A 20,281-nucleotide genomic window follows, 5' to 3' on the forward strand; every position below is an offset into this window, starting at 1 on the left:
AGTATTTTGGCCGGGCGCGGTGGCTCACGCCTGTAATCCCAGCACTTTGGGAGGCCGAGGCGGGTGGATCACGAGGTCAAGAGATCGAGACTATCCTGGTCATAGTGAAACCCCGTCTCTACTAAAAATACAAAAAAATTAGCTGGGCATGGTGGTGCGTGCCTGTAATCCCAGCTACTCAGGAGGCTGAGGCAGGAAATTGCCTGAACCCAGGAGGCGGAGGTTGCGGTGAGCCGAGATCGCGCCATTGCACTCCAGCCGGGGTAACAAGAGCAAAACTCCGTCTCAAAAAAAAAAAAAAAAAAGAAAAAAGAGAAGAAAAAGACAGTGTTTCACCACGTTGGCCAGGCTGATCCTGAACTTATGACCTCAGGTGATCTGCCCGCCTTGGCCTTCCACAGTGCTGAGATTACAGGTATGAGCCACCATGTCAGCCAATCCTATTATTAAATGAAAAAAAAAGGGGAGGGGGAATTTCTTAAATGGGATTTTGCTAAAGACCTAATATAAAAATTAATTTCTGTGATTAAATTTGCCTAGACAACTATGATGTGTAACTTTAAAAATTATACTCACCTATCCAAAATGTTGGCTTTTTTTCTTGTCAAGTCTTTGTAGAAACCTTAACATATCCTATGTTCACAGGCATTTGCCTGAAATATATTTGATGCAATGATTCTTCTCCTTTATTTGATCACAGTCATAAGCATCTAGGTAGTAACTAAACAATTTCTCCAGCATTTTCTGTTTCATATGGATTAGAAAGACATAGATAGTAAAGGCTATTGTTTATAGATCATATCTTACATATTGGTCATAAATGCATGTAAATCAGTCATTCAGTAAAACCACAATGTCTGTGAACCATTTTTCTGTTCTCTTATTTATTGACAGTTTAATTACAACACAATGAATTGATGGTAAATACAGAAGATGCAATAGTATAAAAAGCCATTTAACCCTTCCCTAGGTTAAGACACTTACAGCAGACAAAAACTGCCCCACCCCAAACCCCTCCTTGAATGGAAATAAAATAAATATAAATTAATAAATACAAAACAAATCACTGCACAGCCCTTAACTCTTTGATTGCCATGGCAAGAACCATGCTGATGATTCTAGCTTGTGACATTTATGTGGTTAAAGGTTGCCGCAGCAGTCAAAGGGTTATAGCATTGTAAACATAAGTACTTTGTGGAAAAGTTCAGTCATGTTAATGGTCTATAGCAATGAGATTAATACCATGTCCCCTTGACCTTTAATGACGCAACATTATAAGGAGTTAAAAGAGATAGTAGCTTGGTGAGCTGTTACATAGACTAGTCAACCACTTTATTTAACAATGTGCTATGAGGCCTTGATTTACTAATAAAAGACAACTTGTGAATAATAAACACTGTTCAATGCACTGATCAATAAAATCAATGAAAAAATTAATTTAAGCACCACAAAATTTTGCCTGATTTTATCTGACAGTCATAATACACTTTAGCACCATTTATTTAGCCTTATATTTGCACACAAACAAGCTTTGTGTTTGTCAGTAGAAGCTATCTGAAAAAAAATATGCCAGAGTTAAGATGGTATAAATGTATAGAATCCTGTGTGGGCAAAAAATCACCACAACTTGCACACCTTAAAACTCATTCAGCAAATAAATGTGTTATTTATTTCTTTCCTTGCACACAGAAGACTACATATTATCAAGAACTTAATGAAATAGTGTTGAGTGTAATGAGAACAATGCAGAAACTTAAAATCGAGATTTTAATACTCTCTCCATAACTGAAAACATCATGGGGAATTAAAATAAAGGTAAAGTATTGTCAGACAACCACAAGATAATGGCCTAAATATTTAATTTCCTGGCGTTTCTCTCTGCTTCACAGTTGAATGTTATTTAAATAAAGTCTGCATTAATTTTAATTCTTTTACTTTCCCATAACCACAATATAGAAAGGAAAAAATTATTTTCATAAGAAGCTATACAATGTGTGTTGTTTACCCAAGAGACAACTTCCCTTTGCAATTACTTGCATCTCATTCTGACTCTGAATGATAAATGTCTGTGCAATTTTTTAAATATATGGTATTTATTTGACAAACTAAGTTTATGGGAGCTTTTTCTCCTTAACCTATCTAGTAAATATATATATATATACATATATATATATATATATATAATCTCATATATACTATATATTTCCAAATCTATATTACCAGATAGCTTATATGGATGTCATAAATCTGCATTATCACACTGATCCACCACTGGAATCAAGATAATGTTAATATAGGTATACAAGTTTTAAAACAACTTAAAGACAGGTTACTATACTGATGAAGCAGGCAATTTTCTCAAGGTCAATAATTGATTCTTTATAAAACCATCAACCAACTATGAACTAATTAGATTTTATGTTTTTCTTTAAAAAGTTAAGTTTATTAAAAGTATATTAGCTCAAAATTGAACTAGTAAACTCCATTTATTTCCCTCCTATAATATAAAAACAAGATATATTTGTTTAAAATTAGATATCTAAAAAAAATTTCAAGACTTTTAAGTCTAACACAAGTTTTTATGGCCGAGTCTCTAAAACCCCTTAAAATAGAGGTCCACAATAGAAATGCTGATACAGTCAAAACCAAGGCAGCAAAAACTGCCTCTATAACACTCCGAATTCTTTTATTCTATCTCTCTTTCTAATATATATGCAATTTTACACATAAAGAGAAATAGACCAAAGCATGAAGGTTTTAGGCATTTATGTACCCATGATGTACCTTAAACAGAACACTATACTGAGAGATTTATGTTCCTGTATAATTATTTAAGATACATTCTCCAAAAGCAAGTTTCCTTAGCTGCCTTATCAACAGACAATAGCCATCATACTCAGCATTTCTCTTTTCTCAGGGAAATAGCTCTATAAAAAGTTAGAAGCCAATGAGAGAGATTGGGATGTATGTGAACTTTACTAGGATTGTCTTTGCATGGAATTTTTGAAGAAAAATACTGAGGAACAAAGACATTTCCTGGGTACCATCTCTGATGTACAATGCTGCTCAATTCTGGTTTTCACAAAGTGAAAGGAAAATCAAATCTGTGTTTAAAAAAACAAAAGACACGGTAGAAATAGAAGGAAATGCAAATATAAGACAGAGACTGCATAAGACAACTCAATAAGATGTATCTTTCACAAACATCTGTATTTTTGGGTGACAAACAGAAGGCAAACAAATAATGATCTTAGAACTGGAGGAGCAGAAAAACCAGGCACACACATACTTGCTTGGAAATTATGTTTGTTTGGAAGTAATTAAGATAGTGAAATTTTGTACTTATGAACATATAAAGGAATAATTGATTCCACATCAGCTATAAAAGAAGTAAATGCCAAAAATACCTAAAAACCTAATTTTGCTCAGGCAATGGTGTATACTAAAGAGCTGTGAGAAGACAGCCAATAATGTGGCCTCTGTGATGGTATTTCAGTAATAGCAAAAATTATAACACTGATTTAAGGATAACTCTCACATTACTACCAAAATCATTCATTCAAGCAAAGTATATTTTATCTTAACAATTGGGTTGTCAATATATAGAGAGGAAACAGGTTCAAATTGGCATTATGTAACAGCAAATGAAACATGCATCCTAGTGACGTTTCAAATAGACAGCTCACACCAGGCTTTATTCATCCATATCTTGGCAAGACAGGCCAATGTAGCGACATACATTCATATAAAAGGTGGCAAGTACAAGCAGCACCATATCCTATCCTAGGAAAATGCATCCTACCATGCAGTCACATCTCACCAAAGCTTCATCACATATAAAGTATGTATAAAAAGGCCTGTGTCAAAAAGTATTCTACCTGGGATCCAACCTACTCACAGACGAAATACTATAGAAATGTCTGTATTCTTTTTTCATGGATAAAAACAAGTGGAAAAAATTCCGAAGAAACATCTCTATAATCCAAGTTTATCATTGTATTCTTGTTCACCATTCTTCTCTTTCAGTTTTTCTCTGTGAAATAAAGGTTAATGACATTTTGCTATGAAGCTAAGCTACCCAACATAAGTATATTTTCATATTTATATTTAATTGATTTTTTATCCCTTCTTAAGGGCATATACATCCAGCTCTATAGCAGAGCACATGGCAAAGTTACATGAATCTGCACAACATTCTAGTTTATGATGTATTTTCCTATACTATTCAATGTGCCTTTTAACGTGAGGACATGTTGAGTGCACATTTGAATATTACCCCCAGTCCAATGATATATAAAATAAATTCTAAGACACACTGATATTTAAGTTGAAAAGGCTTAGAATCCTCAGAAATCTCTATAAATAAATGTCTTTTATACTCTCGATGCACTGACCACGAGTTCTGGGTTATGCCCTCATTTTCCTTAGAAAGCATTAGTTATGAATGCCTGTGAAGTCTTTGTTGCAATACTAAGCTTCTGTGATCTTGTATTCTTACTGTAGTATAAAGAATTAGTATTGTTCTAACAAATGATGCATGTCACGTTCAGTTATAAGCTCATAATTGTGTTTAAAAATTGAAGACTGCTACGTACTTCTGTATTCTACTAGAAAATTGACAGGAGTGTTACAATATCATTTTTCCTTTAATTTCTGTGAATATGTCTAATCAGTGTTCATTCTTAAGCTTTCTGTACTATTGGTTGAACTTTCAAAATAGACATATGTATAAAATATTGAAACATATTTGTAATTGGATGTTATTAATCTTACCTGAAATATTTCAGAATTGTGTCAAAATCACACCAATGAAAAAAATGGAAAATGATTTCAGAAGTACATGAAAGACAGAGGTCACAATTAGATGAGACTAGAACACTAAGGCAACTTCTTTGCTACTATGCCAAGTGTTTTAGGTTACATGATTATTGAGGTAAATTTCTATCTCAGGGAAATGGCTTGTTTCAGGGGATTCTAACATTATATGTCTTTCCAACTGAGGTTACTGAATACCTACCTCTTATATTTTTAGCCTGTAAGGCAATGCATGAGTATCAGATGTGTTTAAGCATGGTAACATCTAATGACCACTGGCTAAATATATACAATGATATATCACATAATCATTGCTAGTGTGAAGAGCTTGAAGTTGCATTTTTTTCTCCAGTATTTTATGCTTGCTAAAGTAAAATTTCCAGTTGTATTATGAAGGAGTGCTATAGATTGTCTTTATATTTAACAAAAGACTCATGTTCCCCCTCCTCCGTTTCCATTATATTTATTAAATATAATAATTAGTTTTCATATTTATGGTGTGGTACTATTCCTGGTTGCTGCTTTATTACATTAAATTCTAATTTTTAAGATATAACTGTTAAACATTTCCTGATGTAATTATGATTCCCTCCCTGGCAAAGTGGAACCTGTAACTTAGCTACATACGTCCTGGTATCTATTTCCTGTGGTCACAATATACCAACATCATGAAGGTGCATGAAATCCATCTGAATGAGTAGATCCTCTAATATGATTGACTTGACACATTTTGTGATATTACATATTGGCTGAGATTGCTGTAATAGGTCATCAGAAATTTACATTTTTGGTTTAGATAGCATATTCTATTTGACATCTGTGATACTTTGGAATATGCCCTTGAAATCATCAGAAATGAAATAAGCTCTTTACTGTGTTTGCTAAAAAAGACCTTACCACCATCCAGAAGATTGTTTCAGTATATACTACAATCTCACAGACTTGGTGCTACCACTAAATAATTCTCTTCATTAGTTTCTGGAAATAATTCCAAAAACTTAAAAAAATATATATTTTTGTGATTCAGTTTAACTCAGTCTATTTGATTATAACATCCATTCCTCTTCAGATAGCACTTTGAGTTTAGTTAATATGGACACACTATTTATTCCACTGTAAGATTCACAAAGTGTAGGCGTGTTTTTGTACCACACCAGAGATATCACCATAATATGTAGAACTTGCAAATATTACTACTTCTGTCATCCAGTATATATACCATCATCTATGCATTGGAACTAGCAGTGAATTTTGGACGATGTTCTTATCTACCACATTGTGTTTTTTAATCACCCACAGAGAAGTAATGAAAATAGGCATATAGTATATGAAATGGTCAAATTATGTGTTAACAAAAAAGATTATAGGTAATCTATTAAATATAACACTTACTTATTTCAGTAAGCCAGTCTATATCCTTCATTACTTAGTAATTATTTTTTGGTAATCATTACTTAGTAATTTATTACATCTGATTCAGAAAAGCCTTGCCCTCTGATTTATAACAGAAGTTGTCTTTGCTAGTATCACATAATGCTGTCTAATTTATCTCTATAACCTTTGCAATCAGAAAGAGTGTCTGTATTCACCTGCTCTGACTGCCATGTCAACAGACACTGTTCTGAAACCAGTCAAATTCACAACCTTATCTACAATTCTGATGTGGAATTACTGTTTTGCAGAAAATTCAAACTGATCAGCTATTTTAATACTTCATTGTGTTTAGTAATATGCAGAGCAACAATATTTTACTAAAATTCTTAACTATATGGTCATTTTATGTAAAGAACATTACCGTTACATTCGTGTTTATATCAGATAAAGTAACGAGAAATGAAGCAGAAGAAGGATTATTTTTGCAAGCATGAATGTGTTTTCATTTCAATTTGGGAAATCCTATGTCTGAGCTTTTCATGTTATTAGTGATGGGGTGATAAAAATATTTGATGCCTTGCATATCTCTACTAATACTGAACTGACACCTTATATTATTGACCTATGGAAATTTATTTCACATTGGTTTTTGAATCACTATTCTTACGTGCTAGATCAGTTACTTTTATTTTCACTGTTCCATTTGGATTGAGACTTTTTTCCCCAAACCCCAGGTGGAAGAGGAGTCAGGAACCGTACCCACAAAGTACCTGGTGTACAATAAACAAATGGAATCCCAGTGTTTATGATTACATTGTACTTATTATTTTCTTATCTCTTGTAATAGGACAGCCTGATAACTGAAATGTTCTAGTCAAAAGAGCAGCCATATATGCCTTTGCTTATCATGTAAATCTTGTCTCATATTCAAGTAAATATTACCCAACCCTTATTTATGACATTTGTCAGAATTCAAGCATAATGATAGACTCCTTCCTTCTTAATGCTATGATTATTTTCTAGCCCTTATATGCTTATAATCTTATGACAAATCAGGATATTGTGATGAATGAGTAAAGAGGCAATAGATTGCTTATTCAGTTTCTTTCTCATTTTAGAGGAAAAAAATCAATTTTCAATGCAGGTTGATGGAGTTTCTCAATGACTTGCACATGAGCCAAAATGACACAGTTCCTCGTTTCTATATTTAGCAAAATATAGTTTCCAGTTTTTTTTTTTCTTGACATCAAGGCCCTAAAATGATTAAACTCTCCCACAAGCAAACACTGTATAAACGAGCTTATGTATATAGTCCTCCATGCTTAGCAGCAGTGACTAACTCTCATTATCAGCATCATCTAGAATGGAAGCACTGAAGTAAAGCTACAGGGCTGACTCTGGTTTTCTTTTCTTGCTTTCTTGGCCCTTGCGTACATAATCTCCAATATCATCTTAAAATATCATCTACATTGTATAATATTTCACTGTAAAGCCATTCTTTTCCTGCTGTTCTTTTTTCTTAGCCTCACAGTATATATGCTCAGGTTGTAAGAAATAACAATCTGCAAGGCTTTGCAGCATGCCACCCACAATTATAAAATATTTTCCCCAACCAAATCATAAACATGTAGTTTAACCAAAAGGCATTCTACTTTTCATGCTATGTTGAGTATAAATATAAATTCAAGGCAGCCAAACTATCCATTTCCAAATAAGAATGTATACCTACACTCATTAAAAATCATCTGGAAATGTGTTATATTAGCAAATGAGTAAGAAATTTTTACTAGTATAAAATTCCTGCTTTATATAAAAGCCACACTGGCCATTCAAGTATTTGAGGTTTTTTTTTCTCTATAGTTTTTGTAGTTTGTACTAAAATGATGAATTTAGACTTGAAATTATATTAAAATAAAATTAAAATTCACTTCTACCTATAGGGCATTTTCAGAGTGTGCATGTAAAGAGCAAAGTGTCCATCTGCAGATCTGCCAACAACACTCTCTTCACTCTAAGGAAACAGCTCATGCTTACTAGGTTTTATAGAACAACTAATCCAATGGAGAAGCAACACCAGATTTCCTTCAGTTTGTGCCAGTTTGCAAGTTAAAGGTCAAAGGGCAAAGACAAAGAACAGGACTCTTCAAGGAAAATTTCACAGAAGACAATGTTTAAGTTGTTGTTAATGACAGTCAATAGATCAATAATCAAGTTCAAGGCAAGCTGTTCATTGTTTCAAAAGCTAATCCCCTCAAAGCTGGCTTTCACACAAAGCCAATGTCTGACTCATGGGGTGCATTCATTCTGACCATCTCTAATAAAGTTCACAGCCCAGTGGCTGTAAAGCCTTTCACTGCAAGAAGCAGCTCCTAAAAATCAATAAAGAGGTCTGTCAGTTGCTGACTTTTCTCTAGGAAAAAAATATTGATACAAACCTGCTCTGCAGGTCACATGAAAATGACGATACTGCTGTTAGGACAAATTACACTCAACAATGAAATGCTTTGGTGGTCTCTTGGCTCTGTCAGTGATCAAATGGATGGCTAAATGCCAGAAGCCACACTAACCCTTTGAGAACTATGGTGGACATGCAATAGGTAATGCACTGGAAGAAGATATTCATGCAACTTCAGAGTCATCATTTTAATTCATTTTTAAAATGGCAATGCTAACTGCATATACCAAGGTGAATTGAATTTTCATGCAATGGATTTTAAAACAGAAATTCAGTATGCCTAAAAAAAAAAAAAAAAGAAGAGTTAGGCTGTTACCAGTTTTTCAAATAAAATTTCAGTCTTATGAGATTCTTAATAAAATAACTTTTTTATTTGCCAGAAAAAATTTGGCAAGTAGCATCATTCCTGTTTGTTATAAATGCATTTATGTAGTTGTGTAAATCATTTAAAAATTACATGACATTATAGGATATCTGTTTTAAAAACCTGAACTTCTTGAACCTGTGACTGTTTTTACCATTGCCCAGTTCTATAATTTATCAGTTCACAAGACCGACAATCCTAAGACTCTGAAAGCTGGTCTGATAGTTCTCAAAGGGTCACACACGTATATTACTAGTGTCACAAATCCTTGTAAAGTAACTGTCATAGTAATCCACTTCAGAGACATACTGCTTCTTGATCTGCTTTGTAATGAATATTCCTGACAGACCCATGGAAGGCCTGGGGCAATGGCCTAAAACAATTTGGGGAGATTATCACAATGATGGAGGGGTAAGGTGGAAAGAAGGGGTTTAGAAATACTTCAAAAACAATTAAAAGGTCGTGTTTGAAAATAGTTATGAATATAAATGTGATGAAACATTGAGGACATAGCTGAGAACAGCTGTATAAAACGAAAAATGGATGTATTATTAAGGCTGTTACTATATTGCAGATATTTTGGCCCCTTGGTTGTTGGAAAATGGCTGTCCCAACAGTCTAACGTCCTGCATATGTATTCCAAATCTCCCACCTGACAAAATGGTGCGTAGGAGACTATCCAAAGCAGTCAGAGAGCTATCTTCTTTGGAGACAAAGCTGTTTTGGGTCTTCAAACTTTCCTGGAAGTTCAATTGTGGGGTTTTTGTTTAAACTCTTTTTTCCCTTTGTTTTAAAGCAAAAAAAAAAAAAAAAAAAAAAAAAACATGGGATTTTTGATTTGCTTTTTTATAGTCCCCCCAGAAATGGGCTCAGACTTCAGAAGGAAAAATAATATTAGAAATTTTTAAGAAGAATCTTTTCTTCTTTTTTTCCTCTTCTTTAGTTAATCCTGAAATTTTACTGGGCATTGAGCGTGCAGAGGAAAGGCCTAGAACTGAATAACAAAGAAAGACAAAGGACTGAAGAACAGCAGATACTGTGCATCATGGAAGCTTCCCCATGAGTGTATTTCCACTCATGTGCAGGACCAGCAACCCTCTGGGTTTGAAAGGTCAGCCCCGAATCAGGCTGCCACAAGCCTGCTCCTAGCTAGGAAACAGCATAACAGCTCTTGTCTTGAATCTCAAGTTACCACAAACTCCTGGAAAAGAAAGAAAGAAGAAAAAACCCTACATCACACCCACTCTTGCATAGAGCGTTTACAGTACAGTATGTGGCGGGGTGTTCCTTTCCTCTTGAACTGGAACACAGTGTAAACCAATACAAGGAGGCATAAGGCCAAGATGCAGGGAATGACAATAGCTATGGCTTTCACAGTGCTGGCTGTGTTGTCCAGTTTGATGACAATGTCTACATCATCTGGTGGGCTGTGTCCTTCTTTAACTCTGTCTGTTGGTCCATCACAGCCCATAAAATCCTTGAGGATGGATCTTGGATATCCAGGTTCTACCTTGAGTATCTGGTTGTTGAATTTCCAATACTCCTTTCCTTTGTAGAAATATGTAAAGCCTGGGGGAAAAACATACACACACACACACACAGGTACCACTTATTTCTGAAAGTGTATATGTAGAGAAATGTTATTAAAATAGGCTATGTCTTAAAAGATGTCTTTCAAGGACATTCACTTTTTATAGGAAGAAAGCACTATTTTTGGTTCAGCTGTCTGTTAAGATGGCTGTGGCTGCTGTGCCCCAGGAATGATGCCCTCTAATGCCTATGGGAAGCTCAGCCCAGAGAGAGAAATATTATTTACAGAGGACTGTTCAAAGACCATGCTAGGCAATCTACTAGCATTCCAAGCTAGAAAAGAGAACCTTATCTTTTTGCTGGCTTATAGGACTAATGTTACAAAATTACACATTAGTGTGATAATATCAACCTATATAGAAAGATGATGACACAGCTTTATAAATTGAAACCCTGTTTACCCTCAGGCTGTTACTGGGAACATTGTTCAATATATGATAAAGAGGCTTCTCTATGAAATACCTCAAGGGAAATTTCTAATCATCTTAGTATCAGGAATCTGTGCCCCTTCTAAACAACAGGATTCCTTTTGTAATTTGGATGAGAAATCATAATAAAATATAAATCATAAAACTGGAGAGGCTTTCATGTCTGCAAGGAATCTTAACAAGTAAGGAGGATTTATAGTATTTCATACTCTAACCTCATTTCTGGCTCTAGGTCATAAACATTTTGCTCCTTCTCCTTTTGTCTTCTTTATTCTAGTTTATTTAACATTTAATTTGTGTCACCTAGCTATATTTTATAGAACTTCAAAAGCTATTATTCATTATTTTAAGAATAAAGTTGAACATAAATCTACAATTCTATTTTTAATATTTCCTAGTACCTTATATTTCATGGGGAGGAGGTGGGATGTGGGAGGCTCAAGTAACTCAGCAATACATACAATTTATTTTCTAAAACATTATGAATGCATCCAATAGACTTTGTAAGCTCCCGATGATTAAACTACAAATATAGACATTTTTCTTAGGACTATTCTCCAAATTTTATGGTTTTGTTGGGCACATATCCAGTTTTTTTCTTTCTGTCCACAGTTCATTCATGTCAACTTTCTGTGTGACTATAGTACTTTGACTTAATTTGTCCTTTGAGATAAAAATCAAAAAATCAAGAAGAAATGTTTTAATGCTATAATTACTTAAAACTATATTTTGGGAGTTATCTATTTTTGATAGAGGGCATAATTCATAGTTTATAATCATTAATAAAGGTGATTTTTTTCCTTTATGATTGAGGACTTATTATGGAAGAAGCATTGTGTTAAAGTTTAGTATATGGCCTCTCTTTTAATCCTCACAAATACTCTATCAGGTAGAATTTATTATCCATTCTTTTTAGCCCAAGATATTGAGGATCAGAGACAAAATAACATGCTCATATTCTGGTGAACACAAGTTTTAAATCTTGATCTAGATCTAGAGCCTGGACACTTAATTTTCTAAGACTAGGTGCTTTAGAAGGCTTCTGTCTTTTAAACATCCAAGGGTGTGATAGGTATCATTCTTGAATGAAGAACTCTGACATCTCTCAAGAAATTTCAGATAGGACAGATGATCACTTCAGGTCACTTCATTTAGAAATCATTCTGTTCAATGCCATAAAAACCTACTGCTGCTTTTAGTTTCAAAGGACAGTTTTGCAATGGGAGCAACTTGCCAAGTGAAAACAGGTGTATGTAGATTCCAGTTTTTCAGTTGGGAGTTGGTATTTGATCACATTAATAAAATTCAATATAATTACTCAACAAGCTTGGATGAGGAAATCTTGAGGGCCTGCCAAATAACAGTACTTTAGATGATCATAATTGAATAATGACATTGATCTAGAATTAGACAGACCTACAAAATGGGTGAATGTACTTCTTATATCTATAAACTGGAAACCAACAGCTGGAAGTGTCCTCATCTTCAATTTTAAGCTAAAGCCAATTACTATAAAGCTACTAGGCATTACACAAAAGTTAAGAAGTTTCTATTTACATACTAAGCGGTTCTGCAGGCCAAATTTTACAGCAACACACTCCACATATAGAAGTAGAATTGTAGTTATTGAATACACTTGTTACAAATAAGAAGTCTAGGCCTGATATGGAGGCTTATGCCTGTAATCCCAGCACTTTGGGAGGCTGAGGCAGGAGGACTGCTTGAGCCCTGGAGTTCAGGAGACTAACCTGGGCATCATAGTGAGATGAGACCCTGTCTCAAAAAAAAAAAAAAAACAAATGGCTAGTTACTAGGAGATAGAGAGTATAAGCATTTGAAAAGAAGTAGCCTAAAATCTTGGTAATGGAAATATGTCAAACCTTGATTCTGCAAAATTCATCTTGTTCAATAATTTAGGTTTTTTTCATTTATGAAAGGTCAGTGGTTGAATCAATGTTTAGGTATTTATACTTTTTTCCTTTTAAAAGCAGATTTGACATATATTTTTGCATACATGCTTATGAAGAACAACTTCTGGTGAATTCTTACCTATATTTTCATTGAGAAATTCTGGAAAATAAATTAATGAGGCTATATTTTATTTGATGATCCTTTATGCTTGACTGAACCTTAGTGGACTTTTCTATTGTTTCATCCTAAAAATGTAATGAGACATAATTCTCCACAGCTGGTACTATTGTACAGCTTAGTAAATGCTCCTTGAGAGCAGTACCTCTGTGTTCTATTTTTGTCCCTTAGGTGTTTACTAGTAAGAAGTTGCTATTTAATACATATGAACAAATAAACTGAATTTTGTGGAAATATCTGTTAGAGTGAAACTTACAGAGTATATATTTTTATATAGTCTGTGATAACTCTTTATCAAAATGTAGTGTAGAGCAGTGGTAAGACCACTGTACGTGTTAGCAAGAAATTGGTTTTATCTGGGCTGTAACAAGCCCCTTTGGTTTACCTTCAAAAAAGCTCCCCCCTTTATTATTTAATTCTTAAAAAATACTTTTTATATCATTGTTCAAGTTTCCTCCTTGGTGACAGCTATAATTTTTAGGGATGATGTCAGTTTTCTGTCTTCCGTGTGATCATCTTTCATACTTTTTCACTTCTTTGTCCTTTTTATCTGTGTAGTTTCTTAAGTTTTAAGGCACATTATTAATCTGATTTTACTGCCTTCAATGTGACTTTATTGTGACTTCCTTCATTCTCTTATTGCTTTCCCTTTTATCTCAGAAAGTTATGTTTTAATCTTAGTCTCACTGTCCTATGGATTTCTTCTTTTGTCACATACAAGTCATACCTTAACTTGGTCTTTTAATTTTCTGAGCCAATAGAATACACAAAAATTATTTTTCTCAGCAAGTACTCTGATAAGGATTTCCAGGTTCTTTTTGACTTTGCCTCTGCCTACAGTGTTCCACTTATGGGACACTATCACACAGAATATAGTAGTATATCATTATATATACAGCAATGCTCAAAAAAAAAGTACATGTACTTCAATTTTTTTATTGGTATGCATTTATCCTGGTTCTCAGTTCATTCAAGTTTATACTAGTATAGAGTTTTCCCTCTCTTCTTTCCTTCCTTCCTTTCTTCCTTCCTTCCTTTTCTTCCTTTTTTCCTTCCTTTCTCTCTCTTTCTCTTTCTCTTTCTCTCTCTCTCTCTCTTTCTTTCTTTTATTCATTTATTTAGAGACAGAATCTGGCTCTGTTGCCTAGACTGGTGTGCAGTGGCATGATCTCAGCCAGCTCAATGCAACCTCCTTCTCCCAGATTCAAGCAATTCTCCTGCATCAGGCTCCTGAGCAACTGGAACTACAGGTGCACATCGCCATGCCTGGCTAATTTATATGTTTTTAGTAGAGACCAGGGTGTCACCATTTTGGTCAGGCGGATCTCAAACTCCTGACCTCAGGGGATCTGCCCACATCAGCCTCCCAGAGTGTTGGGATTACAGGTGTAAGCCCCATGCCCTGTCAGTGTAGAGTTTTCTTAATCTTCCAATATGCCTATGGTCAATCACAGTTTTCAGTGGTAGTGTAGTATGATTTTTTATTTTCCCCTGATTCTTTCATTAACCTTGCTTTTTATTCCCTGCCCATAGATGCACTCAGTTTTGTTCTTACAAAAGATGCCTATTTTTGCTTATGTTGAAAATATGTCACAGACTCTTCATGTTATTGAGGACATACATAATATACTATTTTCTTATGGTTCCTATCGATGATAAGGTAATTCTTTTTCTATTCCAGAATGTCATTTTCCTTTCCTTTGTTCTGAAATACTGCACATAAATTCAACTTCAAATTATTATGATTTATTCCTATTTAGTAATCCCTGGATGAAAAGAGGTATGTTCACATTTCATATCTGCCAAAAGACAGGGGAGTATGGATTATCCATGATTTGGCTAACTTTCCACTCAGGATCTAGCAGAATCTGAAATCCTGAGTAGCAAGTAAAGGAGGCAGCTCTCAGATTTGTTTCTTGCTGTTATATCATACATCCACTCTATTCTCACTGTATTGAGTTGGAAACTTCCTTGATTGCTGATTGTCTAAGCCAAAAAATACATAAAAATTATAATCCTCAATATGCATTATTACCAGATATAATACCTCAACTGGCACCTATATCTTCCTTGTGATCAGTTCTGTCCCATGTATTTTTATTATAATCTTTACAGGAATTTTAATAGAAATATAGGTTACTTCAAAGGTATACATAACTTCCATATTATACTAGTATCTGTATTTTTTTCTAATGAGTTTTTACAAACCAAGTTGAGGTTAAAAAATGTCTACAGCATAATATTACATGTAAATCTAGGAAAGAAAGTTAATACAAATGGAAATATAGTATTACATAGCTCTAGTATAGCACTTTCCAATGGTTTAATTTAGCAGAGTGAAAAAACCTAATGTGTTACTAAGACAGCAAACTTATGAAATGTAGAAAGCACATGTTGCATACCATTTTCTTTGTGTACAAATGCTCCCTGAGGAGATTCAGGGATTCCTTTCCAGACTGTGATTGGCTTGGGATAGCCAGGGTCCATTGTTTTCATTTCTTCACTATATCTCCAATATCTACAAAGGATAAAAACAACAACAAAAACAACAATAACATATAGGGAAAAGTTATGCATACAAACAGTAATAACTAACATTTATTAGACCTTTGCTGTGTGCTTGACTTAGTTTCTTGTGCACCTGTTAATGATTTACAGAACTCCAACTGGCAAGCTCTGATTTAAATCACTGAAATACAATGAGCATAAGGCATTTATTCTGTTTCTTCTCCTGCATATATTAAAAATGGGCATCTTATTGTCCATATCCTGCCCGTGTTAAAAATAAGTTTTTATTCAGTCTGCTAAAATGAATAAAAAGTGCTAGCTAAGTATATTTATAGTTCATACGGACATCACCAACCTGCATATATATGTATCTCTCTCTCTCAGAGGTTTTCATGAGTTTTTTAAAAACCTTTCTTAGGGAGCAGAACATTTTTAAAAATAATTTTAAGCAGAATCTTGATTTATTTATTCATTCAGTACATATTTAGTGAATATATATTATATTTCTGGCATTATGGTGGGGCCAGAGATTCAACCTTGCACAACACAGATATGCTGTGGCTCTCACTGATCTCACATTATAGGATATGTGAGGATATGGGAAATAAACCAATTTATCAATAAATGCATACTATGATAGGAGGTGGTAACAGCTATGAAAAAAGCAAAGCAGATAAAGTTATCTAGGAATATCAAAAGCCATGTTTAATTGGTGGACAGAGAGGTCCTCTCTGATAAGCCGACATCTGAGCAGAGAAAAGGGAGGAGCAATACATGTAGTCTTTGGGAGAAGAACATTCCAGGCAGAGGAACTAGGAATTAAAAATTCCTGTGGCAGGCACGTGCTTGGAGTACCTGTGTCTACAAGGAGGCTGAGGTGACTGGAATTGAGTTAGTAATGGGGAGACAAGGTGAGAATGAGAACCAGAACTTAAAATTAGATAAGCCTTTACACTATAGTGAGCCTTTGATTTTCCTCTAAGAGAGATGGGAAGCCAATAAATATTTTGAACAGAGGAGCTTAAACTTAGGACTAATTGTTGAAAAGAATACACTGGTTGCTATGAGTAAAATAGCTTGAAGGAGATAAGGCAGAAGCTGGAATGCCAGTTGGGATGTCACTGCAATAATCCTTGGACTAGGAAGTCAACAACTATAGCATTGATGATAAATCAAGGGATTTGGGATATATTTTAAAGGAAGAGCCAGAGGACTTACTCATGGATTAGATGTGGGATGTGAAAGAGAAGGAAGCTGAGTATGACTCAAGAATTGTGAGTCTGATTATCTGGAAGAATAATGCTGTCATTTAGTAAGATAATGAAATAAGAGAAAGTAAGTTGAGACAGATTGAGAAATCATGAATCTGGTGTTAGCTACATTAAATTCAGACTTCAAAGTGGAGCTGCTGATGAGGAAACTGGGAATGTGAGTATAGACGTTAGGGCAGGCCTTGATTGGAATACTCAGTGTATAGACATTAATACAAGTAAAAGCAAAGCTCACCAAGAGACTCTTATCCCTTCACAGGGTAGTCCTTGAGCCACTTTCACAGAATCCTAGACTTCCAAGGAACAAATTGTGAACATCCCTACTTTGGATCATTCATTATTATTGTCCATATATTTTAAGACTAAAATGAGTTTATATTTTGAATGGTCACAAAGATTGACAAAATAGGGTAAAATCATTGGGAATTCACAGTGATATCATCTATTTCAGGCAGCCCTATTGCTCTATGCATTATTTTATTTAATTACAACAAAACCATGAGATAGTCATCACTGTCCCCATTTGAGAGAGGAGAATTCTTGGAGTACCTTGAATGATAGGTGGAAGTATATCCATGTGTGTCTGATTTCAAAAGTATCTGCTATTTTCACCATAAAGGCAGTTTCCAAATTCATCTGATGCCACCAAACATGTTTTCCAATTTTATTTGTCAATGCTTTTCCCCTCACTACACATCTATGATGATATACTAAAGCTAGTGTTTCACCAACACATATTTGGGAAATGATATATTTTTTAAAAATTATCTTTGACTTAGCCATTTTTTCTGAAATTTGAAAAAAATAAATACATTACAGTTTGGATATTCCTCTGCCAGGCCTATGAAGGATTCTTTACCTACAGAGCTCTGGGGTCCTGGGTAGAAGTTTTTGCTACAAATTCCTAGAAACATCACTTGAGTAACATCTGGAATTCCTCCATCCATTGAAGATGCACTTCCTCAATCTTCAATGTTCACATAGATGGGAAAAAGATTGTTTTAGGAAGTGTTCTAAGAAGTACCCCAAAGAAGATTTTATACCAAAAAGGAAACTGTCAGAGGTATTTGTCGCAGGTTCTCATCACATGAAAGATGAGAACAGATTTGATGGACAGATCAGGAATAGCTTCACGGAGATGCACTGAGCTGAAAGAATGGTGCCTGGACTGCATCTTTCTGAAGAGGACAATGAAGTGGAATCATTAGTGTAGCATGCCACCAATTCTAAAATATATTTTCTTTTACATTTTGTGCATGGAAACATTTACTTTTAAATTAAAATATTTAAATAAACATAATTTTTGAATATTCTTGTCGCACAGAACATTCTGTGATGAATGGTTAATACAGTTGAGATTTGCTCATAATTTAAAGATCTCTCAAGTAGTAATAATAATAATAGTAATAATAAATAAAATTAGGAATAACTTAAAATCCTGAGGACGATGGTATCACATCCTGCATGTGATTTAAGTAACAATAATACATACCTGGCAAACAGATTAGTTTTCTGAGAAGTAGTTATGCTTTTGATGTAATAATACCTACACTTTATGTAGCATTTTATAGCTATAAAGTAAATTTATGTACATATATTATCTTGTTTTGCTTAAATCCCTCGTCTTTTATATCACACATAGTGTTCTCTATAATAATGTCCTAACGATAGATTTAGTATGAATGGTCACTCAATTCAAGCAATAACAGAGCATTGGGCATCATATTATTCAAAGACAATTGACTTAGTCACCTTTACTATGTCTGAATGTGGTAGAATTGAAATTCAAATGTTACTGCTAGTGTCTGCCTGTGTTTTCTTCTCTCTCAATGCTGCCATTCAGATAACTTGTGTTCATTGTTTGGGTATAGCTTTCCTTTCTCCCTTAGTCTGTTCATTCATAGATTAATTCACTCACTGTGCTTTTCTGAGCACCTATATTATATGCCAGACTCACAGGATTCAGAGAGATCGCATATCAAGGAAATGTTAATGGAATGTAAATTTTATTACACTCTTTTGTAGGAAAGTAATTCTGGTATGAATTTGTCGATATAAAAGCATTTTCCCTCTCCTAGCAGATAATGCAAAACAATAATTTAGGATCATTTTACAATTTTAGAAAAACTCAACATAGGCTTGAGCCCAAAGGTTGTCTGCTTTGTGTCAGCTTTGATATACATCCAGTAAACTGGAATGCAATTAGCATTATCTATAGTTAGCACTGTCTTATAAAAGGTGCTGAGGCTTATTCATAAATACTGCTTTGTATTTTGATTTCCAACATATTTGAGTATATGACAACATGAACAAAGCTCATTCAACTGAATTTTTCTCCCTGAAAAATAAGCTTATAGATTCAATGAGAAGTAAATTAGCATATTCAGATCAGAACACTATGTAAATAAACCATTTTGGGGCTTTAAAATGTAGATATTTTCATGGAAAACACCGACATTTTGTGTGGGAGGGTCAGTAAATAAAAGCTATTATAAATGAACATCATAGCTCTTTCTTCTGATTCATCAGTTATCTCTACCATAGAATTTGGACTTTAGTCAGATGATTCTTTGAGATTTGCATTCTTAATGCCTCAAAATCCCATTCCTCAGGATCAGTCTTAAAAATGCAACAGAATAGACAATATCAATCTATCAGTTTTTGCTGTACTTTTGAATGACTCAAAAACATATACATTAAGAAATTACTTTATAAACATACCACTTAAGCTGGAGGAAATAAATGTATTTTTCTATTTCATTATTAGAGATGATAATTAAGAAAACAAAGTAGGTCTACATTTTGTTATTTTTATTTGAAAATACCTTAAAATTCTCAAAACTACGCTTCTTATGAAATATGGCAACAGTCTTGGATATGATTGTGAGATGCTGAGAGATGACTTAGAAACAGCATTTTAAGCTAAATGTTATGAAGATCAAAACATATCCAAGTACCAAAGCATAGTGTATTAACAAAAGGGCAAGTAGGAATCTGAGGGACTGAGTTCCACGCTATATGTAAAATAGTACAACACTAGATATTTTAATCTGAATTTACAGATTTATTTAAAGAACCATCATTTCATCTACTTTCTTTAGCTATCTCTATACTTAGAAGATTTCAACTGGGCTCCTGCTTTCAATATCATTTATATGTCGATAACTCTGAAATCTGTGCCTCCAACTAAACTTTCCATTAAGATGCAAACTCAATTATCCAACCACCTACTTGACTTCCTCACTTGGTGTATAAATAGGCACCTCAGTTAAGCACGGACATTTCAATTTCTTAATCCCTTTCCCTTAATATTCCTTTCTCTGTTTTTCTTTTGTTTTTAAATCTCCAGATAAGGTACTGTCCACTTAATTACTTGAGTGAAAAGCCT

General features: G+C 34.1%; 1 protein-coding gene across 1 annotated transcript in view; it reads right to left on the reverse strand.

The window, feature by feature from the left end:
- Positions 1–856: 856 nt before the first annotated feature.
- The window catches only part of MMP16 (matrix metallopeptidase 16), a 274,698-nt gene continuing 255,273 nt past the window's right edge, over positions 857–20,281 (reverse strand). Inside the window, exons 9-10 of the mRNA XM_012465088.2 lie at positions 15,517–15,632; positions 857–10,577 (exon numbers count right to left, since the gene is read on the reverse strand). Of these exons, the coding sequence (XP_012320511.1) occupies positions 10,243–10,577; positions 15,517–15,632 (451 nt within the window). The 3' untranslated portion in view covers positions 857–10,242. The remainder of the gene's footprint in view (positions 10,578–15,516; positions 15,633–20,281) is intronic.

The sequence above is a fragment of the Aotus nancymaae genome, unplaced genomic scaffold (assembly GCF_030222135.1).
Source record: "Aotus nancymaae isolate 86718 unplaced genomic scaffold, 86718_ANA_hifiasm-v0.15.2.pri h1tg000036l, whole genome shotgun sequence".
Classification (NCBI taxonomy): domain Eukaryota; kingdom Metazoa; phylum Chordata; class Mammalia; order Primates; family Aotidae; genus Aotus; species Aotus nancymaae.